Below are 27,944 nucleotides of genomic sequence, written 5' to 3'. Positions count from 1 at the left end.
GCCAGGGTATCCCATTTAGATACAGCAAATAATGTGAGATTGGAATGTGCAAGGAGATGAAACTTTGCTATTTTGTCATTTGCAAACTTCTCCTCCTGTTCCCTGGAGATACCACAAGATGGAAGTGTTGAGGAATGGAAAGGGGCCAGGAGGTGGCTACTCAGCATTTGAAGGAGCCTCCGAAGCTTCCCAGAAGAAACTTTATTGTCTTCTGAGACTTGTCATGGAGTGGACTGGCTGGCTGTGGCTTCTCAGCTCTCTCTCTCTGAGCATGCTCTCCGTGTTGGGGCAGATGGACTCCTGCTATGATGCACTGGGCAAGGCGCAGCGCTGCTTACCCATGTTTGAGAATGTGGCTTTCAATAAGGAGGTGGGGGTGACAAACACATGTGGCTCCCCCCCTGAAGATTACTGTCTGCAGACAGGAGCCAGGGGAGTTAACCAGCTGTGCCATCGCTGCGATGCCATGGACCCCAACCTACACCACAATGCCTCTTACCTGACTGACTTCCACAATGATGAGGACCCCACATGGTGGCAAAGTCAGTCTATGGCATTTGGAGTGCAGCATCCCAATTCTGTTAACATCACCTTACACATGGGTAAGTGGAAATACCTTGGTCAACGAGGAGGTTTGGGGAATTATCTGAGTCGGAAACAGGCACTATATAATATTTCTCTTTTGTGGGCTTGCAGTCAGAGGTGTAATGGGTTACTAGCAAAGTACAGATGGAAAAGGATCAGTTTGTTTAATTTCTAAAGTTCAGAAGACTTTTCACTGTTTGGTGCAAAGGTTTATGTTAGTCTTGTGGCTTGGGCAGAACAGCCTCTTGGAGATAGTTGTGCAGGTAACATACTCTGTGGTCTGGAGGGAGCCCAATACAGTCCTGTGCTGGCCAGAATGGGTACTGAGTAATCAAAACGCAGACATCCAGGCTGCCCTTAGAATGTGCAGGCAAAACCTTTCCTTTTTCTCTTTTATTTACTGTATTTCATTTTGTTTTCTCTGTCACATTAAACCCAAACAGAAATGAAACATTTTGGTGTTTCTTCTGTCATTTTGGAAGGGAAACAAAACAATAAATACTTTATAACAATGGCACATTCCCAGGTTGCTCAGTTCATGTCATACTTTCAGAGTGGAGGGATAGTCTAATATTTAGAGCAACAGTCTGGGGAAGTCAGGATTAAATCCCACCTCCTTTATTTGCAGCTGTAGCAGAATTCTCCCACCTGTTCCTAAGGACTGCACAAGAATATCTATGGATAAATTGACACTGATTTTTTGTATGTTTGAGTGGATAAATTGCCATGCCCTGGAGTCTCAATGTATGCAAATTAATTCATGCTTATTCATTAAGAATATCCTGAAAACTGACTGGCTTTAGAGTCCCTAGGACAGATTTGGGAAGTGCAGAACTAAGAACATAAGAGTAGCCATACTGGGTCAGACCAATGGTCCATCTAGCCCAATATCCTGTTTTCCAAACAGTGGCCAAGCCAGGTCTCAAGTACCTAGAAGAAACCCAATTAGCAGCAACATTCCATACTACCAATCCCAGGGCAAGCAGTTGCCTCCCCATGTCTGTCTCAATAGCAGACTGTGGACTTTTCCTCCAGGAATTTGTCCAAATCTTTTTTAAACCCAGATACGCTAACTGCTGTTACCACATCCTTTGGCAAAGAGTTCCAGAGTTTAACTATTTGTTGAGTGACAAAATATTTCATCCTATTTGTTTTAAAAGTATTTCCATGTAACTTCCTTGAGTGTCCCCTAATCTTTATACTTTTGGAACAAGTAAAAAATGGATTTACTTCTACTCGTTCTATATCACTCAGAATTTTGTAGACCTCAATCATATCTCCCCTCATCCATCTCTTTTCCAAACTGTAGAGCCCTAGCCTCTTTAGCCTTTCCTCATACGAGGAGTCCCACCCCCTTTATCATTTTGGTCACTCTTTTTTTAACCTTTTCTAATTCCGCTATATGTTTTTTTGAGATACGGTGCCCAGAACTGAATGCAATACTCAAGGTGAGGTCGCACCATGAAGACATACAAAGGCATAATAGTATTTTCAGTCTTATTCATCATCCCTTTCCTAATAATTCCTAGCATCCTGTTTGCTTTTTTGGCCGCCGCCACACACCGAGCAGAAGATTTCAGCGTATTATCTACAACTACTGGAGATGGGAGTAACTAGCGAGGTAATTAAATTTGCTGATGACACAAAGCTATTCAAAGTCGTTAACTCGCGACAGGATTGTGAAAAATTACAGAAGGACCTTACGAGACTGGGAGACTTGGCGGCTAAATGACAGATGAAATTTAATGTGAGCAAGTGCAAGATGATGCATGTAGGAAAAAAGAACCCGAATTATAGCTACGTCATGCAAGGTTCCACATTAGGAGTTACGGACCAAGAAAGGGATCTGGGTGTCGTCGTCAATAATACACTGAAACCTTCTGCTCACTGTGCTGCTGCGGCTAGGAATGCGAATAGAATGTTGGGTATTATTAGGAAAGGTATGGAAAAAAGTGTGAGGATGTTATAATGCCGTTGTATCGCTCCATGGTGCAACCGCACCTTGAGTACTGTGTTCAATTCTGGTCGCCGTATCTCAAGAAAGATATAGTAGAATTGGAAAAGGTGCGGCAAAGGGCGACTAAAATGATAGTGGGGATGGGACGACTTCCCTATGAAGAAAGACTAAGGAGGCTAGGGCTTTTCAGCCTGGAGAAGAGACGGCTGAGGGGAGACATGATAGAGGTATATAAAACATTGAGTGGAGTGGAACCGGTGGATGTGAAGAGTCTGTTCACGCTTTCCAAAAATACTAGGACTAGGGGGCATGCGATAAAACTACAGTGTAGTAAATTTAAAACAAATCAGAGAAAAAGTTTCTTCACCCAATGCATAATTAAACTCTGGAATTCGTTGCCGGAGAACGTGGTGAAGGCGGTTAGCTTAGCAGAGTTTAAAAAGGGGTTGGACGGTTTCCTAAAGAACAAGTCCATAAACCGCTACTAAATGGACTTGGGAAAAATCCACAATTCCAGGAATAACATGTATAGAATGTTTGTACGTTTGGGAAACTCGCCAGGTGCCCTTGGCCTGGATTGGCCGCTGTTGTGGACAGGATGCTGGGCTCGATGGACCTTTGGTCTTTTTCCAGTGTGGCATTACTTATGTACACCTAGATCTTTTTCTTGAGTGCTGACCCCTAAGGTGGACCCTAGCATCAGGTAACTATGATTCAGATTATTCTTCCCAATGTGCATCACCTTGCATTTGTCCACATTAAATTTCATCTGCCATTTGGATGCCCAGTCTTCCAATTTCCTAAGGTCTTCCTGCAATATTTCACAGTCCGTTCATGTTTTAACAACTTTAATAGTTTTGTATCATCTGCAAATTTAATCACCTCACTCGTCATTCCGATTTCCATATCCTATATAATAATTCTCACTTCCAACGTTCTGTGCCTGGGACTGTAGCTCCCTAGACTGGAGGTGGTCTGCTAGGCAGACACGCACTGACGTCACTGACGTCACTGACGTCATGACAGCTGATTCCAAGGCAAGGGGAGGAGTAGGGAAACACGCGCAGCGTGTTTCCCTACTCCTCCCCCTGCCTCGGAATCATCTGTCACCCCCCGCGCTACAGCCCCCTCGACCCCCCCTCCGCGAACCTGTCGCCCCCCCCCCGGACCGCCGAAAACCGCCCCCCACTGCCGTTGTGTACTACCTGTGCTGACGGGGGACCCAAACCCCCGACAGCTGAAGTGTTGTTGTGCCCTTCGCATTCCTTCCTCATCTTCTCTGGAAGTTCCCCTGCTTGCATCTGACTGCGTGTGTCTGACGTCAGACGCACGCAGAGGAACTTTCAGAGAAGATGAGGAAGGAATGCGAAACAACACTTCGGCTGACGGGGGTTTGGGTCCCCCGTCAGCACAGGTAGTAAACAACGGCAGCGGCAGGCAGTTTTCAGCGGTCCGGGGGGGGGGGCGACAGGTTCGCCGAAAGAGGGGGCGAGGGGGCCGTAGCACGGGGGGAGGAATTGCCTGCCTAAGGCCCGTTTCCTTGCCTTCAGAAATGGGCCTTTTTTACTAGTCATTTATAAATATGTTAAATAGTACTGGTCCCAATATAGCCCTGTGGCACTCCACTGTTCACCCTTCTCCACTAAGAGAAATGACCATTTAACCCTACTCTCTGTTTTCTGTCTAATAACCAATTCCTAATCCACACCAGAACCTTGCTTCCTATCCCATGACTCTTTAATTTTCTCAGCAGTCTCAATCGTGCCAAACGAATCTTATTGAATTCTTTGATTGGGTGACCAGAGAATTGAACCATGGACGTGCTATAGATGTAATCTACTTAGATTTCAGCAAGGCTTTTGACACAGTTCCCCACAGGAGGCTCTTAAATAAACTGGATGGGCTGAAGATAGGACCCAAAGTGGTGAACTGGATTAGGAACTGGTTGACGGACAGGCGCCAGAGGGTGGTGGTGAATGGAGTTCGCTCGGAGGAGGGAAAGGTGAGTAGTGGAGTGCCTCAGGGATCGGTGCTGGGGCCGATTCTGTTCAATATATTTGTGAGTGATATTGCCGAAGGGTTAGAAGGTAAAGTTTGCCTATTTGCAGATGATACTAAGTTTTGTAACACAGTGGACACCCCAGAGGGAGTGGAAAACATGAAAAAGGATCTGAAAAAGCTAGAAGAATGGTCTAAAGTTTGGCAATTAAAATTCAATGCGAAGAAATGCAAAGTGATGCACTTAGGGAGTAGAAATCCAAGAGAGGCGTATGTGTTAGGCGGTGAGAGTCTGCTAGGTACGGATAGGGAGAGGGATCTTGGGGTGATAGTATCTGAGGATCTGAAGGCGATGAAACAGTGTGACAAGGCGGTGGCCGTAGCTAGAAGGTTACTAGGCTGTATAGAGAGAGGTGTGACCAGCAGAAGAAAAGAGGTGTTGATGCCCCTGTACAAGTCGTTGGTGAGGCCCCACCTGGAGTATTGTGTTCAGTTTTGGAGGCCGTATCTTGCTAAGGATGTAAAAAGAATTGAAGCGGTGCAAAGAAAAGCTACGAGGATGGTATGGGATTTGCGTTACAAGACGTATGAGGAGAGACTTGCGGACCTGAACATGTATACCCTGGAGGAAAGGAGGAACAGGGGTGATATGATACAGATGTTCAAATATTTGGAAGGTATTAATCCGCAAACAAACCTTTTCCAGATATGGGAAGGCGGTAGAACGAGAGTGCATGAAATGAGATTGAAGTGGGGCAGACTCAAGAAGAATGTCAGGAAGTATTTTTTCACGGAGAGGGTGGTGGATGCTTGGAATGCCCTCCCGCAGGAGGTGGTGGAGATGAAAACGGTAACGGAATTCAAACATGCGTGGAATAAACATAAAGGAATCCTATGCAGAAGGAAGGGATCCTCAGGAGCTTAGCCTAGAATGGGTGGCAGAGCTGGTGGTTGGGAGACGGGACTAGTGCTGGGCAGACTTATTCGGTCTGTGCCGGGGCTGGTGGTTGGGCGGCGGGGATAGTGCTGGGCAGACTTATACAGTCTGTGCCAGAGCCGGTGGTGGGAGGCAGGGGATAGTGCTGGGCAGACTTATACGATCTGTGCCAGAGCTGGTGGTGGGAGGCGGAGTTGGTGGTTGGGAGGCGGGGATAGGGCTCGCCAGACTTATACAGTCTGTGCCCTGAAGAGGACAGTACAAATAAAAAAGTAGCACATATGAATTTATCTTCTGGGGCAGACTGGATGGACCGTGCAGGTCTTTTTCTGCCGTCATGTACTATGTTACTATGTTACTATGAGGAACTTTATCAAAAGCTTTCTGAAAATCTAGATACACTACATCAACTGGCTCACCTTTATTCACATGTTTATTCACGCCCTCAAAGAAATGAGTCAAATAGGTGAAGGAAGACTTCCCTTGGCTGAACCCATGCTGACTCTGGCCAGTCAAACCATGTTTGTCCATGTGTTCCGTAATTTTATCCTTTATAACAGTTTCCACTATTTTGCCCACAACAACGTCAGGATTACCAGTCTGTAATTTCCCAGATCACCCCTAGAACCCTTTTTAAAAATTGGCGTCACATTGGCCACCCTCCAATCTTCAGGTACTGCGAACAATTTTAACGACAGGTTACATATTACTAACAGCAGATCAGCAATTTCATGCATGAGTTCTTTGAGTAACTTTGGATGTATGCCATCTGGTCCAGGTGATTTACTACTCTTTAACTTGTCAATTTGGCTCAGTACATCTTCCAGTTTCACCGAAATATCTTTCAGTTCCTCCGCATCATCAACCTTGAAAACCATTTCCAGTACAGGCAGATCATATCTTCTTCGGTAAAGACAGAAGCAAAGAATTCATTGTTTCTCCGCTATGACCTTGTCCTCCTTGAGTGCCCCTCTTGCTTCTTCATGATCTCACGGTCCCACGGATTCCATCACGGGCTTTCTGCTTCTGATGCACCTGTAAAAGTTGTTACTGTGAGTTTTAGCCTCTGAGGCAAGTTTCCCTTCATATTCTCTTTTAGCCTTCTTTATTAATGCTTTGCATCTGACTAGAGAACTTCTGTGCTTATCCCAGTCTTTCTGCACCTGCACTCCTGATTTTCCTTCTACCTCCTCCCTGTGGAGGCAATTTCCTATATCTACCAGCTTTCTATGAAGGAATAGTTTAGGCCCTGGGAGAGTTCCTGGTGCTGTACAGCAGTGTTTTCCAAGATGGTCCTGGAGTATCCCCTTGCCAATGAGGTTTTCAGGATATCCACAATGAATATGCATGAAAGAGATTTGCATATAATAGAAGCAGTATATGCAAATCAAGCCATGCATATTCATTGTGGATATCCTGAAAACCTAACTGGCAAGGGGGTACTCCAGGACCAGCTTGGGAAACACTGCTGTGCAGGATAATAGGGACTGTTCTGCTCTATGGTTTTAACATAGGAGCTCAGCTTCTCTCTATCTTATGCTCTCTCCTACCTGGGCTTTACATTCCTCTTGTTTCTTCTCCCTCTCCAGGTTGCTCTGTGACTCTGTCCAGGTTTTTCTGTGTCTCTCCAGTGTCCTCATTCCTCCCTCTTCCACCCCCCCCCCCCCCCCCCCCACTTGCTCTGCTACTTGCTCTGTCTTGAAAAGGATTGCTGGTATAAGGGAGTGCAGAAACGTGCCTGTGCATTAATACAGTTCTTTCATGTCAGCTCTTACTGGTTCATTTTCTCCTCTAGGCTGTGTGGAATGAGCTTCCAATCTTTGCCCTGAACCTCTAATATCCAGGAGTGGAAGGAGCAGAGCCTAGGACAGCAGTCTGTCTGCTGCAGGGTTCGCCTTTCCCAGGTCCCTGCAAACTTGGACACATCTGTTCCCAATCGTGGGACATTTACTGTAGGTTTTCCGTCTCGGTCTCTAGCATGAAAGATGCAGGCAGAGAAAAGATCTGGTTATAAATCCAGCCTCAGACACATGCACAGAGTAGCTCATAGTCTGCGGCTGCCCTGCCTGCATCAGTTTGAAGTGAACAAATGGTTTGTCCTTATGCAAAGGCAGCAGACAGGCAGTTTTCACTGTATTTCTCCATTTACATACTTTGGCCACAGTTTTTAAAAGACACACAGCTTTGCCATTGTGAATGTGTTGCTGGTCAGTTTCAGACCAAGGTGATACTGGCTGCACCAGATGAGCCATCTGTGGGAAAGGGACCTAAGTGCATGAGCTGGAGTTGTCATCCCACATCACCAAATTCCTCAGTAGAGAGCCAAAGACTGCATTAGCACAGAGACCAGCCTTTTGTCTATCTTTTACATCTGGTTCCTCTAGACGAGGGGTGTGTGTGTTTCTGGATATACTGTCTTTCTGTGAGTAGAACCAAAGCAGTTTACATATCGTATGCAGGTGCATGTCCCTAGTAGGCTCACAATCTAAGTTTTGGTACCTGGGGCAATGTAAGTGTTAGGTGACTTGCCCAGGGTCACAAGGAGCCAAGGTGGGAATTGAACCTGGATGTCACTGGTTCTCAGCCCACTGCAATCGCCATTAGGCTACTCCTCAACTCCATGTGTGTGAAGCTTTTACTGCTGATGTCTACACAGTCCTTAGAGTTCCAACTCTTTGTACGGAAATCCAGTCCAAACCAACTCCTGCGATTTCCCCTCAGTGCTGACTCCTTTTCTTCCAGGGGACCCTGGTTTTCCATGTCAGATATCCTGGGAGGATTTAAGTTGCCTTTGATTTATATCAGCTGTGGACACCGAGTGTCCACTGCCACTTCTGCCCCCACCTACTGTGTGACCTTCAAGTCACTTGACTCCTTGTTCTCAGAATTTGGGCAGGATTAATACATCAGTCTCAGACCATAAAAGAAAGATGTTTGGTGCTAAGCAGAAAACAATGCCCCTCTCCCCAAATGTGCAATGTCTTGGTAAGCATTATTCCTGTAGCTTGAATGTAGAAAAGTCGCATCTGGAATGGGAAAGAGAGAGCAGGGAAATAGGAACAAACCAACTGTGATAATTAAAAAGCATAATGTTTCTGATAAATCCACAGCCTCCTACTCATCCATCCATGCTCACCTTCAATACCCTGCCCATCTTTCTGGGTTTTCCCATCCCCCCCCCCCCCCCCCCCCCCAGTGCTCAGCCACCTCAGGGTTGTAGCCAGACAACAGATTTTGGGTGGGCCAAGGCAAGAAGTGTGGGGGGGGGGGCACCACCACCAAAAAAATTATCTCAGCTGGTGAAAAAACGCTTCTTTCCACCTTGGCAATCTGCAGCAGGCATGCGCTGATAATTGAGCATGCACAGGTACTGGTAACATGGAGAGTAGCGTTTTTGTTACCATCAGGGGGACGTTTTCAGTTGGCAGAGCTTGGGATCCCCACCAGCTACTGCTAAATGTGTGCTACTGTTAAGTGGGCCTGAGCCCTAAGTGGGTGGGCCCCGGCCCACCCAGGCCCACCTATAGCTACACCACTGCTTGGGGTGGTCATGTACTACCTCATTCATCTGCCTGACTCACCTACATACCCTTTTCCATAGTTTGTTTGTTTGTTTGTTTGTTTATTTATTTATTGCATTTGTATCCCACATTTTCCCACCTCTTTGCAGGCTCAATGTGGCTTACAATACATCATGAATGGTGGAAATATATAAGAAAATAGACATTTAGTATTACAAAAGGATCTTTGGTAACATGATAATGATAAAGCTTGGTAGTAGTATAACAAACAAATATTGTAAGACAATTCTGGATATATGTGGAGGAGTTCACATTTGTTGATCTTTGTGGTATGCCTTGTTAAAGAGATGGGTCTTCAGTAGTTTGCAGAAGTTGGTTAGTTCGTGGATTGTCTTTAAGTTGTGCAGTAGCACGTTCCAGAACTGTGTGCTCAAGTAGGAGAGTTTGACGCATGCATTAGTTTGTATTTTAGACCTTTGCAGTTGGGGAAATGAAGATTGAGGAATGTGCTTGATGATTTTTTAGCATTCCTGGGTGGTAAGTCTATTAGGTCTGACATGTAGGCTGGGGCATCTCCGTGAATGATTTTGTGAACTAGAGTACATATTTTGAACGTGATGCGTTCTTTAAGTGGGATATGGAACAAAAAAGTGAGGAAACCGGATGAGGATACAAAAAAGTGAGAGCCAGTGTAGCGTTTCTCATAGGGGTTTAGCACTTTCATATTTTGATTTACCGAATATGAGTCTAGCTGCAGTGTTCTGGGCTGTCTGAAGTTTCTTGATTATTTGCTCTTTGCAGCCAGCATAGAGTGTGTTGCAGTAGTCTAGATGACTGAGTACCATTGATTGTACCAGGTTACGGAAGACGGTCCTTGGGAAGAAAGGTCTTACACTTTTTAATTTCCACATTGAGTGAAACATCTTCTTGGTTGTGTTTTTCGCGTGACTCTCAAGTGTTAGGTGTCGGTCATTGGTAACTCCAAGAATTTTTAGGGTGTCCGAAATAGGAAGATTCAGTTTTGGTGTGTTAATGGTGGTGAATTTGTTCGTGTTATGTTGAGAGGTAAGTATTAGGCACTGGGTTTTTTCTGCATTGAGTTTCAACTGAAATGCATCCGCCCATGAATGCATGATATGTAGTCTTTGGTTGATGTCATTGGAAATTTCCTTTAAATCTTGTTTAAATGTTCCCTATCCCATCCACCCAGGCTCACCTGCAAACCCCTTCCTGGTAGCCTAGCCTCAACTCCTGCTCAGTGACCTGCCCCCCCCCCCCAACACTCATCTTCCCCTGTCAATCCACCCAACCTGATCTGCACCCCCTGCACAGTGGCCGGATTCACCCACACATCTCCTGCCCTATGACCCAAGCTCACCCACATTCCCCCTGCCCTGTGGCCTGCGCTCACATACATTCATTCACCTGCCCATCTATCCAGATTAACCCACAGCCTGCCGTTCAGACTCCCATGTACTCTCTTGCATGGCTACACTGTGAAAGAACAGGCTGTCCAGAGCACTGTCAGCTGGTGTTCCTAGTTAGGTGATAATATGAGTAGGAGTTTGTGGTTTCTGTTTTCAGGACAGATTTATAATTTGCTGCTGTATTTCTTTCATATGGGCCCACTTACAGAGTCTGGTTCCATAATCCCAGTACACCAACATTCTGCTTCAATTATACCCCTGACAAACTTCAAAAGGTTTGTTTCTCATTGGAGCAGGAGCTGCTGCTGGATGTCAGCTCTGCCCTGAGAGCAATGTGGTCAGAATGCAAAGGCAACTCCCTGCAGAGAGACACTGGCATAGGAAGTAGTGTCTGCCTGGGCTTTGGGAAGAAGGCATGCAGGAATTTACTGTGTTTCTACTTTCTCAGGATAGGTGATTTCCTGGTCAGAAAGAAGCAACAGGAGAGGAAAACATTCTGAGCTGTGCACTCCAGTTTATCTCTGCAGTAACTGAATGTGGAAAATAGTAATTTTAAAGTAGAAACCCAAATTCACATAGGCATGAACTGGGAATTAAACAGTAGTTATAGTCAATTAAATCAGAGGTTTGATTCTTCACAGTGATACCCCCAAAGGCTCCCTGCTTCTGCCTCACCGATCCAATCTATAGTGAGACACTGAAGCATCTTTTTTTCTCTTTAGGGAAATCCTTCGAGATCACATATATAAGACTGAAGTTTCAGTCCAGTCGGCCGGAGAGCTTTGCCATTTATAAGAGGAGCCATGAGGGAGGGCCTTGGATCCCTTACCAATACTACAGTTCATCATGTATGCTCACCTATGGGAGACGAGAAGATGAGTACCTGCGGCCTGGTGAGGAGGAAGGTGTGGCCTTCTGCACACAGGAGTTCAGTGACATCTCTCCCTTGAGAGGAGGAAATGTGGCTTTCTCCACACTGGAGGGCCGGCCAGGAGCCTACGCTTTTGATCAGAACCGAGTGTTACAGGTATACACATGGTCTTTTAATGGGAGGGGAAAACAAACAAACCATCCACTGCTGTGACAGTCCCCCAACCTAACCCCACCAAGTAGAGAATGACACGGGGATGGGGACCCGTAGTAACCATGGGGACGGGGACAGAGCTTGTGGGGACGGTGTGGGGCAGGGATGGGGGACAGAGCCCATGAGGATGGGGACAAACTTTGTCCCTGTGTCATTTTCTACTTTGAAGCCTGTTAATGAACTGAATAGTTATTTATATTTGAATGATGCAGACAATGATATATTGATTTTTTTTGAAAAAACAAGCAAACATGCTGGCCACAACTAGCAAAATTTGCATGGGGCTCCTGTGCATTCCTGTTACCAGCACATCTTCTATTGCAGGAAGGACTGTGGAAGACAGGAGAGCTAGACTGAATTCTGAGACTGTTGATGACTTCTTATTCATCCACAGATTTAAAAAATCATAACTGTGCTTCATAGGGCATATTTCTCCCCTCTAGGGCATACAGAACGGGTTGTATTTTGTACTCCTGGACGTTTTAACAGGGAATTGGGATTCCTTGGGTTAGTAGAAATCAGCTATTGGGGTTGGAAGGCTAGAGGGTGGCGGTGAGGAGGGCTATTATAGCTGCTCACTGTTTTTGTTTTCTATTTGTAATTTATACACAACAGTTGCACAGCATATTGTTCCTTTTTATACTTTAATAAAAAGATTTAAATATAAAATCATAATTGTTTGAGGCTTCTGCAGATGAGGACAGAGTCCACAGGGATGGAGCAAGGGGAAAAACTTTGTCCCCATGTCATTCTCTACCACCAAGCTCCCTAGTGGCTGATACAGTGTAGGGAAAAAGATTGGTTAGGTCATTGTCCTGATCCACTACACATGTGTAATGTTCTATGCACATATTGTGTGCTCCAGTAGAGGATGTGCCTTGATTGGTGATGCCAGTCTGTGCACATGGCTTGTGTTCCAGCACAGAATATGCATAGATCTCCTGCAACAGCTATTTATTTACTACATCTGCTATGTGCATGTGTGTGTGAGGGAAGCAGCTATGTGCTTTACTGATGGATGTGCATTGATTTCGTATGATGCCAGTCTGTATACATGGTGTGCACCCCAGTGGTGAGTGTGTGCTGATCTCCTATGATGCCAGTCTGTGCACATGCTGTGTGCTTCATTGATGGTGTGCACTGATCTGTGGTGCTGGTCTGTGCACATGCTGTGTGCCCCAGTGCTGAGTGTGCACTGATCTCCTGTGATGCTGGTCTGTATACTTGCTGTGTGCCCCAGTGGTGAACGTGCACTGATCTGTGATATTGGTGTGTGTCCCAGTGGTGAGTGTGTGCTAATCTCCTGTGATAGCATAGTAACATAGTAAATGACGGCAGATAAAGACATGTACGGTCCATCCAGTCTGCCCAACAAGATACTTTATATGTATACCCGAGTTTGATTTGTCCTTGCCTTTCTCAGGGCACAGACCATAGAAGTCTGCCCAGCGCTGTTCTTGTACTAAGTTCTGAAGCTAACGTCGAAGCCCCTTAAAATTTACACTCCAGCCCATCCCTATCCAGTCACGATCAGGGCATAGACCATAGAAGTCTGCTGAGCTCCCGTTTTGTTTCCCAATTACCGGCATCGCCACCCAATCCCGCTAGGATTCCGCGGAACCATTCCTTCTAAACAGGATTCCTTTGTGTTTATCCCACGCATGTTTGAATTCCATTACCGTTTTCATCTCCACCACCTCCCGTGGGAAGCAATTCCACATATCCACCACCCTGTCCGTGAAAAAATACAGTACTTCCTGACATTAGTCCTGAGTCTGCCCCCCTTCAACCTCAATTCATGTCCTCTAGTTCTACCGCCTTCCCCTCTCCGAGATGCTGGTCTGTGCACATTCTCTGTGCTTTATTGATTAGTGTACAATGATCTGTGGTGCTGCTCTATGTACATGGTGTGCGTTCCATCCGCACAGATCTCCTGCAACAGCTATTTATCTATGTCTTATGTTCCAGGTGGGGCCTGGTACGCAAAGTGGATGGAACGCAAGGCGTCCAGGCAGCTGAACAGTGCCATTGATTTTGAATAGGGAGAAAGTTTTCTTGATTTGGGCAAAGTATACTCTTCTGGGGCTCAGTCCTCCTGATGAAGCATCAGCAAAATACAGTCTGTATAGAGGACTAGTGAACGCACAATATAGTTTTTTATTTTAGTTACATTTGTACCCTGCGCTTTCCCACTCATGGCAGGCTCAATGTGGCTTACATATTATATACAGGTACTTATTTGTAGCTGGGGCAATGGAGGGTTAAGTGACTTGCCCAAAGTCACAAGGAGCTGCCTGTGCCTGAAGTGGGAATTGAACTCAGTTCCCCAGGACCAAAGTCCACCACCCTAACCACTAGGCCACTCCTCCACTCCACTTTGGTACCCCTGAGGTTTGAAGTGGGGTTTTTACCCATTCTGAATACAGAAGATATGTATATTGGTGAACCGGATGCTATGTGAGCCTCCCTTTGAAAGATTGTTTAATTGAGAGGACAACAGCAGTGTGAACTGTGACTATTTTGAGCTCCTTAGGGAGTCATATATTATACAAAATATGGACTTTGTATTGTGGTGAGGGAGAAGCATCCTCTTGATCTTTAGTTAAGTACTAAGTTTTTTGAGTTTTTTGTATTAGAAGTGGATGGGTAGAAGATTGCACTGTTTTAATGTTGATTTAACTTTATAATAAAAGTACTTTCATGGTTTGATATTATCAGTTTTTGTAGTTTGTAGGTATGTAGGTATGGTATATTTTGATATATGTGATTGGAACCTGTATTTGTATTACATTAATTGTATAAATTAAAATTTAAAGCCAAGAAGTGCAGAGTGATGCACTTGGGGTGCAGAAATCCAAAGGAGATGTACCAGATAGGAAGAGGGCAATTGATAACCATAGCTCAGGAGAGGGACCTTGGGATGATGGTGTCTGAGGATCTCAAGGTGATGAAACAATGCGACAAGGCAGTGGCCATGGCCAGAAGGATGCTAGGCTGCATAAAGAGGGGTATAACCAGCAGAAGAAAGGAGGTCTTGACGCCCCTGTACAAGTCATTGGCGAGGCCCCACTTGGAATCTTGTGTTCAGTTTTGGAGGCCATATCTTGCTAAGGATGTAAAGAGACCTTGAAGCAGTTCAGAGAAAATCAACGAAAATGGTATGGGGTTTGCGTCACAAAACATATGAGGAGAGACTTGAGGACCTGAACGTGTATACCCTGGAGGAAAGGAGAGACAGGGGTGATATGATACAGACATTCAAATATGTGAAAAGTATTAATCTTCAAACAAACTTTTTCCAGAGATGGGAAGGTGGTAGAACTAGATGACATAAATTGAGGTTGCAGGGGAACTGACTCAGGAATAATGTCAGGAAGTACTTTTTCACGGAGAGGGTGGTAGATTCCTGGAATGCCCTCCTGCGGGAGGTGGTGGAGATGAGAATAGTAACGGAATTCAAAAGTGCATAAGATAAACGCAAAGGAATCCTATATACAGTGGCATACCAAGGGGTGGGGGCGGTCCACCCCGGGTGCACGCCGCTGGGGGGTGCCGCAGCACGCACCTGCTCCTCCGAGTTCGCTAAACTTCGTTTGTTCGCTGCAGCTCCCTCTGCCCTGGAACAGGTTACTTCCTGTTCCAGGGCAGAGGGAGCTGCAGCGAACAAACAAAGTTTAGCGAACTCGGAGGAGCAGGCATGCGCCGCAGCACCCCCCCCAGCGGCGTGCACTCAGGGGGGGTGTCATTTCGCCGGAGGGGGGAGGTGTCATCTAGCGGGGGAGGCGCGCTGCACCCAGGGGGGGGGCGCATCGGCGCTCCGCCCCAAGTGCCATCCAGGCCAGGAACGCCACTGCCTATATAGCAGTGATTAGATGGCAACACTAGTAATTGAGAAGCCAAGCCAGTGCTGGGCAGACTTCTACGGTCTGTGCCCTGATCATGGCTGGACAGATTTAGATGGGCTGGAGTGGGAAGTTGGAGAACAAAGCCAGTGCCAGACAGACTTCTATGGTCTGTGCCCTGAAAATGGCAAGGACAAATCAAAATCAAATATACACATGTAGATACCTTATACTATTAGTTTATCTTGTTGGGCAGACTGGATGGGCCATTGAGGTCTTTATCTGACATCATTTACTATGTTGCTATGATCTCCTGTGAAACCAGTTTGTGTACATGGTGTGTGCTTTATTGGTAAGTGTGCACTGATCTCCTGTGATGCTGGTCAGTATATATTATATCTATTTATTTATTTCTTTATTTGTTACATTTATATCCCACATTTTCCCACCTATTTGCAGGCTCAATGTGGCTTACATAGTACAGTAGAGACGATCACCAATACCAGTATGAACAAATACAAAGTGAGGTTACGACAAAGTAATGATCAGGTGTGATAAACACATTGGGGGTCGTAAGGGGAAGAGTTAGGTTGTGTCCAGTACAATCTTTTATATTGTTGTGTTGCGGGGTTAAGGCATTTAGGTTGGATCGTTGGGGTATGCCTTTTTGATATATGGTACAGTGGTGAGAGTGCACCAATCTCCTTTCATTTCTGTCTGCTCGTGGTGTGTGCTTTAGTGTTGAATATGCACTGGTCTCCTGGGGTGTTGTTCTGTACTCCAGTGAAGATTGTGCACGATTAAGCCCCTCTGTCTCTGCCCTTAGGACTGGGTGACCTGCACTGATCTCCTCATCTCCTTGAACAGACTGAACACATTTGGGGATGACATTTTCAAACGCCCCAAAGACCTGCAGGCCTATTTCTATGCCATCAGTGATTTCTCTGTGGGTGGCAGGTAAGTCAACAGTATCACTAGGACAGAGGTGGACTGGGAGAGAGGGGAATTACCTTCACATCATGAATTACTTTAAAATGATTGAAGTTCTTCTCATTAGGATGGGCAGACTGGATGGACCGTACAGGTCTTTATCTGCCATCACTTACTATGTTACCATGTATGTTACATGTGTGAACATAGGAAAGTACACACTAGATTTGCATTAATCTCCCTCCTATCCCTCCCCGTTTTTCCTTCTCTGCATCTCGCCTCTTCTTCTCCCTATATACCTCCCTGTGACAAGATCTAAGAGGATGGATTGACAGGGGAAGTACAAACTGCTCCAGATTCTTCTCCACCTTCTCCCTCTTCCCCATGGAGCATAGGGGGAGGGGAGGTTCTTGGCTGACAGATAATGATGGGAGGTGGTCAAGGGAAATCCAGTGAAAGTCTAAAGTCTGTCTCTTTTCCAGAATCTGAGCATTTCACTTTCAGACTACTGAAAACAAACAAAACCTCCCATGTCTCAGAGCCCAGGAATTCGTGTCCCAGACATGTGGCCTCTCTTAATTGGTAATCACAATAAATAGGAAAAGAAAAACATAGCACAGCTGCAGACACACATAAAGTTTGTGCCTCTGTATGTGTTTGCATACCTATGCATACATCGTGCATGCAAACGCTTCAGTACATGTAGATACATGGCCATTCCCAGGGCTGGCTTAATAATTAGGTAAAGTAGGTGCCAGTGGTCACCTATGGACACTGCCTCTGGGAGGCAGCAAAAAGCAGCTGAGTCAAAACAAACCAATAGGTCCTGACCATCAACACATATAGGGAGGATGGGCAGTTTTCAAATAGCTTTTGTAAAATGTCTGTTCACGCTTTCCAAAAATACTAGGAGTAGGGGGCATGGATGAAACTACAGTGTAGTAAATTTTAAAACAAATCAGAGAAACTTTTTCTTCTCCCACGCATAATTAAACTCTAGAATTCGTTGCCGGAGAACGTGGTGAAGGCGGTTAGCTTAGCAGAGTTTAAAAAGGGGTTAGATGGTTTCCTAAAGGACAAGTCCATAAACCACTACTAAATGGACTTGGAGAAAAACCACAATTCCGGGAATAACATGTATAGAATGTTTGTACGTTTGGGAAGCTTGCCAGGTGCCCTTGGCCTGGATTGGCCGTTGTCATGGACAGGATGCTGGGCTCGATGGACTGGACCCTTGGTCTTTTCCCAGTGTGGCATTACTTATGTACTTATAAATAAAACAATTTAATATTTAAAATGGTGAGGTCCAATTGTGCACTTTTACAGGTTTGTTCTGCATGGGGTGGTGTTAGGGTGAGTGGTCATGATTATTGAGTTTAAGTATCATAATTTGAGGGGGGAGTGAAAATTAATTGAGGGGGGCACAAGGCTGAAAGTTTTTGCAGGGTAGCCAAGACTCTTTCATCAGTTCTGGTCATCCCCAATGGGCTGCTCCAATGTGCACAGATATTAACCTGCTCCTTCTTCCCTCTCCTCCCCCATTCCTTTGCTGAGAGTCGCAGCAGGAGAAGAAGTTTCTGTCTGGAAATTCCAGTCGGTAACAATAATTAGTACCATACAGCTGTGCCATGATCAACATCTGGGATCTAAGAGAGCAGGGAGGGGAACATTGTGCCCGCCTATGGCAATGGAAATGAGCAGTGCTTTTGGAGTGTTCAATATAGTTACTTACCTGTAACGTAGGTTCTCCTCCGTGGACAGCAGGATGCGTCAGCCACATATAGGAACCGTCGGATGACATCACCTATATGTGGCTGACGCATCCTGCTTGCCCTAGGAGAACCACTGCTTTAGGGAAAGGTGGTCTAGCTGCTGGCATGTGCAGATAATGCTACTGGGACTGGCTGCTCTCTGAGTAAGGCGGTCTCTATGCTGCTTTGCAATCTTGTCTTTCTGAAAAGAAATGTAGGGCTGGCATGGGCTGAGCCTGATGTCCAGACCCCTGATGTTGATGTGCTGAGCACTTCTGCCCCACAAAGCAGAAGTATCAGTAGGTAGGCATGAGGGCCTATAAAATGCATGTCATTTCCTGCAGGATAAAGGCCTGTCACTGGCTTGGTGCATGTAAAGTAAGGTTCCCCCCCCCTCCCCACCTTGGGTAGTTGGAAGGGAGGGTGCACAGAGGTCTATGGAGATTGCTATTGAAAGCAAGGGAGGTTGTTTTGTTTTTCCCAATTAGCCAATGTAAGTAGTCCTGGGCCAGTAGGGTTCCATGCCCAGTCTCTGATGAATGCCCAGGTGGAATGGTTTAGAGGGGCATAATCAAAAGGGGTGCCCAAGTTTTCCGGAGAACGTCCTTGCAAGACGTCCCGGCAAAGGGGTGGGGAAACCCGTATTATCAAACAGGGGCGTATCTGAAAGTCGGCGGTAGCGGGGGTCGAAGCCAGAGTGAGGGGGCACATTATAGCCCCCCCCCCCCCGCCGCCGCCGCCATTTCCGACCCCCCCATGCCGCCGTGGGTACCTTTGCTGGTGGGGGACCCCAACCCCCACCAGCCGAGGTCCGCTTCCTCCTGCCGCTGCGAGGTTTTTTAAGTTCTTCATCGGGATTCGTCCTCTGTCACTCTGTGCTGCTGTTCAAAGAAGCTGCTAGCTGAATGCAGTTTCGGACTGAGTCTGACGTCGCTGCTGCACGTTGTACGTGCAGGACGTCAGACTCATGTACAACGTGCAGCAGCGACGTCAGACTCAGTCCAAAACTGCATTCAGCTAGCAGCTTCTTTGAACAGCAGCACAGAGTGACGGAGGATGAATCCCGATGAACTTAAAAAACCTCGCAGCGACAGGAGGAAGCGGACCTCGGCTGGTGGGGGTTGGGGTCCCCCGCCAGCAAAGGTACCCACGGCGGCAGTAGGGGGGTCCAGGGCGAAATCTGCGGGGGCCCAGGCCCCTGTGGCCCCACGCAGATACGCCCCTGTTATCAAAACAAGATGGGCATCCATCTTTCGTTTCGATAATATGGTCGGGGATGCCCAAATCGCGAAATTTAGGTCGACCTTAGAGATGGTCATCCCCGATTTTCACCAATAATGGAAACCGAGGACGCCCATCTCAGAAACAACCAAATGCAAGCCATTTGGTCATGGGAGGAGCCAGCATTCATAGTGCACTGGTCCCCCTCATATACCAGGACACCAACTGGGCACCCTAGGGAGCACTGCAGTGGACTTCACAAATTGCTCCCAGGTGCATAGCTCCCTTACCTTGTGTGCTGAGTTCCCCAACCCCCCCCCCCCAAAACCCACTTCCCACAACTGTACACCACTACCATAGCCCTAAGGGGTGAAGGGGGCACCTACATGTGGGTACAGTGGGTTTCTGGTGGGTTTTGAAGGGCTCACATTTACCACCACAAGTGTAACAGGTAGGGGGGATGGGCCTGGGTCCACCTGCCTGAAGTGCACTGCACCCACTAAAACTGCTCCAGGGACCTGCATACTGCTGTCATGGAGCTGGGTATGACATTTGAGACTGGCATAGAGGCTGGCAAAAAATATTTAAAACGTTTTTTTTAGGGTGGGAGGGAGTTGGTGACCACTGGGGGAGTAAGGGGAGGTCATCCCTGATTCCCTCCTGTGGTCATCTGGTCAGTTCAGGCACCTTTTTGAGGCTTGGTCGTAACACAAAATGGACCAAGTTACCCAAGTGCTCGTCAGGGACGCCCTTCTTTTTTCCATTATCGGTCGAGGATGCCCATGTGTTAGGCACGCCCCAGTCCCGCCTTCACTATGCTTCCAAAACGCCCCCGTAAACTTTGGTCGTCTTTGTGATGGAAAGCAGTTGAGGACGCCCAAAATTGGCTTTCGATTATGCCGATTTTGGTGACCCTGGAAGAAGGACGCCAATCTCCCGATTTGTGTCGAAAGATGGGTGCCCTTCTCTTTCGAAAATAAGCCTGTTATAGTCCCCTTGAAGAATGCATCACCAGGGTTGCCGCACTGGGTCTGTAGTGGGAATGTGAAAGTAGTCCCTGGTGAAGGGAAGTGCAGATCTGCATCTCTGTGCTAGGCAGTGAATGCTGGGGAGCAAGTGAACATCAGTGGAAGGCTAGCTACAAGAGAAGCATTGGGTGTGCAGAATGTAGCACATGGTGGAGACTCCAGCCCCTAGTGAGTTCCAGGGTCTGAGGCCATCATTTTACATATTGACAGGATTTTGATGCTTGCAGACCTCAGCAGGAGCCCTGTAGCAATGTGCTCACACTCAGTTGCATTGTTGCACTTGTTGTGCGACCTCTACATTGTACCCACTTATTGAACTTGTCTGCCACACTCCTTGCAATGAGCACTTTTGCAAGTTATAATACAGGTACATTGAGTTTATTTCTAGTCCATGCTCCCTGCACTGACCTTACCTGCAGCCACTGCTGTAGAGCAGATTCTAGCACTGGCCTCGCCTGCATGTGGTTTTGGGGGGTTTTGCTCTACTTCAGAGATCCCAATGGCCTTCAGCTACAGCAGCTATTTCCCCTGTTGTTGGGGGTATATAATCTGCATTTGAGATCTGAGTAATGGAGGGCGAGATATGTTGCCCAATACCACAGGGGCACCCGCAGATAGGTTGCACCTCATTCCAGGGAAGAGGACCAGAAGAGAGAGGGGGCAGCTGGTGCAGTGGGAGTGAGTTAAAGGCTGACCTTCAGTGCATCCTTCTGCAGATGAGATGGGTGGTACCAGCCTTCAATGCAGGGCAGCACCAGGGCTGAGGCACGAATCAATGCCATTGGGTCTGGTTGGATTTTTCAGTGCTATAGCCCTTGACCTCCATGCAGTGCCTCAGAATCTGGTGTTCACAGGCCTGTGCTGCTCTTGTGCTTGCAGCGTCTGGTGATTGGGGCCAAGAGGCTTGGCACTGATGAGAGTGGATGGGTGCAGTGGACTCGATGCTGATGGAGGCAGTGGCAGCAAGATTTGTATGGCGCTGGGTCACGATGATTACAGCAGTAAGAAATGAGGTCTTAATGGTGCCGAGTGCGACCAGGTTCCCCATGTGTGTCCTCTGCTCAGGAGCATGTGTATTGCAGCAGTGCAGAGCTAGCATCAGCTGCACTATGACCCTTGTTGTGGCCCAGCTGTCAGGGTTCCTCAAGGCGCATCGTCCTCAGCACTAGCTCAGAAGCCATAGTCTCCAGTTGGTGGGTTTAGACCCACCCAAGGGCTTATTAGCATGGAAATCTGGCACTCCAGGAGGTAAAGCCCTATCTCTGTTGGGACCAAGATTGCAAGTGATGCTTGTTTTGTATCTGTACAGGCAGATTGCTCCACCGACTGATTCGGGTTCTGCTCCTGCCCTGTGCCATGTCTGGAGGTCGTACTGGGGCCATTTTCTGCAGGATTGGGTCCAGATCACATGTTGTTCTTGGAGGGTCCTGTTGGCTTCTCCAGTGGAGAGTTGGGTCCCAAGAGTAGTTGGTAGTTCTCTGTCAGGCCAAAGTTAAGAATGATGCACACAGACACCTCACTGCTGATATCACTGTTTGCATTTTTATGCTTTCAAGGTCCACGCTATTTTACTCCATTCAAGATGAGGCATTTTCTCCTAGTAACCATGATCACTCATCCTCAGCTGTGACTCCTGAAGAAGGCATAACAGCCGAAACATGGACCGTGTCTGGTCTAGATGACTCATGTGACTTTTTAAGCAGAATACATTTATTGAAAGATATCTGACTTCTGTTCGTTCTTTGGGACATTCCTCCACCCTGTTTGCTGTTTGTTCAATTTTTGTGGAAGGACTTTCCCACTTGAAGTGGGATTGCCCCGACTTACCTGAAAGGAGTGCCTACTGCACATGCTCAGAGAGATTCACAAAAAAATATATATCTCTGAGCTATGGGAGAGCATTTCCGTCCATTGGGAGTCAATGGATGACGTTACCTACATGCGGCTGATGCATCCTGCTTGTCCTAGGAGAACTTTTAGGCTGTAAGCGGACAGCCAGTTCTGGTCCCCTGAGTGCTCAAGTTGTGTGTGGGCTGCCTTGAGACTCGGGGAGCCAGACTGTGTGTCTGTGCTATTTACTGAAGTCTCCCAGGACGAGTATGAACTCAAAGTGTGGCCTATGAATGTTATGTATCCTAAGATAAAAACTGGATGCCTTCTTTTCATTGATAGCACCAGGGATCTGTAGCAGTGTCTTGCTTCAAGTTACAGCTGTATTCTTAGAAAACATCTAATTATTTTGACATTTATGAGTTTGTCTTGAAAGCTTAGTAACAGGAAGTAGGATGTGGAGCAGGGGAAGAGAGGAGCTAATTAAGGATTAGAGGCAAGGAGGTGATGCTCCCCTCAGTCTCAGTGTCACCCTCTTCTGAGTGCCACTCAAACTCAAATCTCAGAATAAGAATGTGGAAGCAGTAAACTTGACCCACAAAATCATGAGAGAGTACCCCAGTACAGGCAGTTCCAAAAATCCCTATTAACTGACCCTGAGTCTGACACCCTGCAAAAAAGCAAATCAACAAACAGTGTCTGGCTGTGTTATGTTCCAGGTTTGCAGCCTATCCAAAAACTAAGGGAGAGAAGGGGGAGGGGAGTAGAGAGATGAAAAGGGACTGTGGAGGAAGGCAGTGGAGAGAGATGGATTTATTTTTCTTACTCCCACCCACTTCAGGTGTAAGTGCCACGGCCATGCCAGAGAATGTATGCGCACTGAGACAGGACAGTTAGTGTGCAACTGTCAGCACAACACCACAGGAGTGGATTGTGAGTACTGTCACCCCTTCTACCAGGACCAGCCCTGGGCCCCTGGCACTGCAGAATCTGCAAATGAATGTCAGCGTAAGTATTGAACCAAAATGCAATAGACAATTACAGCAGTAAAAATATTCAAATAACAATACAAAGTATGGCACAGTATACTACTTACAATGTCAACACAATATGTAATAGAACATTTTAATAGACAGCATAATATTAATGCATGAGAGGCATGTGATTTGTTCTATTTGTTTTTAGTCACCCATAGCCCTGATGCACCCTTTGCGTGGGCAAAACACAGCCAGTGTCGGGCTCCTATGATATTATTCCTAGATCTGACGAGAATAAAGTGTTTTGAAAGAATTTATTTTATTTTGATGTGCTCCTTTGCGCCGCCATTTTGGATTTTGTGGATCCTCGCCCTGCTGCTTCCTTGGACCATTAATGAATGAGCAGTGCATTTTTTCTAGCAAAAAAGGTGCTGGTACTCAAATATCAAGTCACCCTTCAGGGGTGGGGGTGGGCTGATCACTGAGGGACCTACCCCATGATAGCCAAGCCCCCTTCAACCAGTCACAGAATCTATGACAAGGCAGAATTGGTATGTAGAGCCCAAGCTCTTTCATTAAAACTTGGGAACCATGGGTCAATTTTAGCAGACAATGGAAAGCATGCCGGTACTCAGTACCCCCTCAAAAAAAGCCCTGTGAATGAGAGACCAGTACTGGACTTGCAGGGCTGACTACAGAGCAGGAATTAGATGCACTGGCAGAGTTGTGTGTTAGCCTTTTTAGTGGAATAGTTATGAGCAGTGGCATACCAAGGGGGGGCGGTGGGGGAGGTCCGCCCTGGGTGCATGCCGCTGGGGGGTGCTGCGGCGTGCGCCTGTCAGCTGAGTTCGCTAACTTCGCTAACTTCGCTGCAGCTCCCTCTGCCCCGGAACAGGTTACTTCCTGTTCCGGCCGGGGCAGAAGGAGCTGCAGCGAAGTTAGCGAACTCAGCTGACAGGCGCGCACTGCGGCACCCCCCCCCAGCAGCGTGACCCCAGGGGGGTCATTTCACCGGAGGGGGCGCTGCACCCGGGGGAGGGTGCATCGGCGATCCGCCCCGGGTGTCATGCAGGCATGGATTGCCACAGGTTATGAGCACTGCAGAAGAGGAATAAGGTGCACTGGCAGAGCTGTGTGTGGGGATCTTGGTACTAAAATAGCAGAGGATGTTGCAGGACAGGACTGAGGCACACTGCGGAACTGAGTTTTGGAGTAGAAAGGGTTACACCAGAGTTTGCTGCACATTCTGTTGATGATATCTGTCTGTTTCACCAGATGGGCCATATGGAAATAAGTGTTAGTAACCAAGTTGTAGGTGATATTTTTTTTATTGGACTGACGTGTAGTCAGAGGATCCAGAAATACCTGTCATGGAGTTTAATGTGTGGACTGCAGGGAATGAATGTAGACCGCTAAAGCCATGTTTATCCATTTCGGTTTTCTGCTTTTTCTGGACAGCATGTGAGTGCCATGGCAAATCAGATGAATGCTTCTTTGACCCTGACCTCTACCAACGCACTGGCCATGGTGGACACTGCCTGCACTGTCGGGATAACACTGATGGACCTTATTGTGAACGCTGCCAGAAGAACTTTTACCGAGAGGGGCAGCTTGGCATCTGCCAGCCATGTCACTGCAATCCTGCTGGTACATGGGCTTAGGAGGGAAGTCCCCTTCAACTGCTGACCCTGCACCCTTCCCTTCTACAGCTGGCCCCACTATTTTTGCAACCAGCCCTTCCCCTCCTGAAGCTGGCCCCACCCCCTTTGCAGCCAGCTCCTCCCCTCCTGCAGCTGGCACTCCTGCTGCAATCCCCCTTCTTACATTTTGTGTGATTCCTATATTAGCTCCTGTTTAATCTCACTGTTCTGTCTTTCTCAGGATCTTTGCATCTGCAGTGTGATACATTGGGGATCTGTGAGTGTAAGGCCGGTGTGACAGGGTGGAAGTGTGAGCGTTGTCTTGCTGGGTACCACTCGTTCAGTGAGGGAGGCTGTAGGTAAGGGACCACCCATGAGCCTTTAGTATATATCTCTGGGGAGGGTGGAGGTGGTTTAAAGGCAGCCCAATTCCTTCATTTTAATTGCTCTGTTTTGCTATTCAGACCCTGTTCTTGTCACCCAGCTGGCAGCATGGGAAACTGTCACCCACAGAGTGGTCAGTGCTCCTGCAAGCAGAATGTGGAAGGCTACCTCTGTGACAGGTAACCCTCTCTTCCACCTTCTTTCTATTTCCAGGTGTTAGCGGAGGCCTCCGTCTGTGACAAAAGTGTGGTACCAGAGAATGAGCTCCATTTCCTGGAGGCTGGGATCACACTTAGCCCCCCCCCCCCTCCCACACACACACCCCCCAACTCTTCCTCCCCATTCTTTGACTTTCTTCCTTTCCTCTCTCTTAGTCTTTCTCCCCCACAGACAACTCTTTCCAGCATATGCCTTCATCTCCTAATCCTTGTTTGCTTTGCTCTTCTCAGATGTTTGCCGGGAACCTTTAACCTTCAGCCTGAGAACCCACATGGCTGCACCAGCTGCTTCTGTTACGGTCACTCAGTGGCATGCAGCAGAGCAGATCATTATGCTGTTCATCACATCCTCTCCAACTTCAGCCAAAGTAAGCCCTCTCTGCATGTCATAGGGGTTAGAGGTCAGAGAGAGGAGCAAAGCCTTTTCCATGCAGAAGGGCTCTGGACTGAGCATGGCCAAAGAGCATGAGGTAGCTTTCTGTGCACATCTGGGCTAGACATGCCGGGGGCAGTTTTATCCGGGGTTTTCTCTGTGTAACAGCTCTTTTACATAGGGAAAAGACCTTTTAATACATGCAGTAAGAAGACAGTGTGCCGCATGTAGGCATTGACATTCCCAGGGTGGTGATGTACCGACATATTTAATAAAGTTTGTGAGTCCCTGTATAGAGTACACACACAGATGTACACCTTTTTCAGAGGGAGTGTAAATGTGTGCAACAGAATTTATGCAGTTCCCGGACTGGTTCTGGGAGCCTATTTAATAAAGGAATACAGGGGCTTTTTGGGACTTCTCAGGTGTTCTGTTATAGAATCAGGCCCTAAGACCATTCATTTTGACTAGTCTTATAAAGATGAGTGGGTGAAGGAGTCAGGACTGGTCTTAGCAATTGCAGGGCCCTGTGCAGACCAGTTCAGTGCCCCCCCCCCCCCCCCCCCCCCCCCCCGTCACCAGAAGCCATAATTTATCAGAGTTTAAAAGGAGGTTTAGAGCTCTCGGAACCCCATCTCATCCCATACCTTGATGTGCATCCAGCACGTTTCAGTAGAGAGCAGCAGACAGCGGCAGCAATTTTCATATCCCATAAGGTGTTGAGCCCAGAGCCTGCTCGCTGCTGTATGTGCCCTTGTGGAAGCAGAAAATTACATCAAAAGGGGGTGGAACACAGCAGCGAGGAGGCCCTGGGCTCAGAAGCTTACGGGATATGAAAATCACTGCTGCTGCCTGATGCTTTCTTCTGAAATGTGGATGCACATTAAAGTACGGAGCAGGGAGGTGTTACGAGACAGGAGGACAGACGTGCCAGAGATGCGGGGCCCCTAGGAGAGCAGAGCCTTGTGCAACCGCCCCATCGCCCCTGCCTAAGACCAGCCCTGGGAGGAGTAGCCTAATGGTTAGAACAGTGGGCTAGAAACTGGAAGGTTCAGGCTCAGATCCCATGGTGGTTACATATGGCCAGTGGTGTGCTGCAGCCAGCTCGCAAGAGCCGGTTGTTAATTTTTGTAGCATTTTGTGAATCGGTTGTTCAGGCAGGGTCCCAGCACATACCTGAAGGCAGCCGCCCTGGTGGTCTAGTGGATTCTTCGGGGCAGGAAAGATCCCCAGTCTTTCTTGCCTGCTGCCGGCGCTGACCCTCCCGCTGCCGCATTGCTCTTTAAAAATGGCTGCCCAAACTTCCAGCAGCAGCCTCGTGAGACTTCCGCTGGAGTCTTGCTAGACTGCCCTTGTAAGTCTTGGCAGCCATTTTAAAGATGATGTAGCAGCAGGCTTCCTGCCCCAAAGAATCCACTAGACCACCAGGGTGGCTGCCTTCAGGTATGTGCTGGGACCCTGCAGCTCGGGGGACCGGGGTAGCGGGGAGGAGGTTTGGAATAGGTGGGGTGGATACTGCACAAAACAAAATATGTATTTTCAAACATGCCGGCTTGTGCATACGGATGTACACAGAGGAAGTATAATAAGGGAATAACTTTTAATAGGTAGAGTAGTAATTTTTTGTAAATCGTAATTGGTTTGTCATTTGGAGGGGCTGGTCATACGGACACCCTAACCCTGTTATATTGGTGCAGAGATTTTTTTTCTTCTGGTAAAGGGCTTCTAAAACAGACATCATGTTATGAGAATCAGGTGCTCAACATTCAGAGTTTCTGTCTGTCTATTTATTTATTTATTTATTTATTTATTTATTTATTTATTTACTTATTTATGGCATTTTATCCTACATTAAACATGAATTAGATTGGAACCTGGGAGCATTTAAATTTTATTTGTATTTTTTCCTGGAGAGAGTAATGCATTGTTCCCCCCCCCCCCCAGGCTCTCCCCTGGTATAGCCAGCTCTGAAATTTGGGGGGGGGGGGGGGTGCCCCCCCTCCAAATTGCAGGGCTGGCTATACCCGGGTAGAGAGCCTGTTGTTAAAAATTTACCTCCATTGCTTTGCGATGGCCGAGTGTGGTGCTAGTAACCTGCCTTGTAAACCGTCACGCTTGTGGTGGCCCCTCCCCCCCAAAACCACTTGAAGTTTTGGTTCATTTGCACAGGGCACACAGAGAGAAGGATGAATCTGTGGGCTGACCTGGTGGCTCCATGGTACTGTTGTGTCCTGTCATATT

At 47.3% G+C, this 27,944-nt stretch overlaps 1 protein-coding gene across 3 annotated transcripts in view; it reads left to right on the top strand.

Moving 5' to 3' along the window:
- Positions 1–223: 223 nt before the first annotated feature.
- Positions 224–27,944, top strand: part of LAMC3 (laminin subunit gamma 3) — a 70,098-nt gene continuing 42,377 nt past the window's right edge. For 2 of the 3 annotated variants that reach the window (XM_030207815.1, XM_030207818.1), the window contains exons 1-8: positions 224–602; positions 11,148–11,452; positions 16,178–16,308; positions 22,953–23,119; positions 24,547–24,735; positions 24,970–25,087; positions 25,193–25,291; positions 25,562–25,698. In XM_030207815.1, the coding sequence (XP_030063675.1) occupies positions 224–602; positions 11,148–11,452; positions 16,178–16,308; positions 22,953–23,119; positions 24,547–24,735; positions 24,970–25,087; positions 25,193–25,291; positions 25,562–25,698 (1,525 nt within the window). The remainder of the gene's footprint in view (positions 603–11,147; positions 11,453–16,177; positions 16,309–22,952; positions 23,120–24,546; positions 24,736–24,969; positions 25,088–25,192; positions 25,292–25,561; positions 25,699–27,944) is intronic. The other variant, XM_030207816.1, reaches the window with a different exon arrangement.

The sequence above is a fragment of the Microcaecilia unicolor genome, chromosome 6 (genome assembly GCF_901765095.1).
Source record: "Microcaecilia unicolor chromosome 6, aMicUni1.1, whole genome shotgun sequence".
Taxonomy (NCBI): domain Eukaryota; kingdom Metazoa; phylum Chordata; class Amphibia; order Gymnophiona; family Siphonopidae; genus Microcaecilia; species Microcaecilia unicolor.
This window is presented reverse-complemented; position numbering and strand designations above follow the sequence as displayed.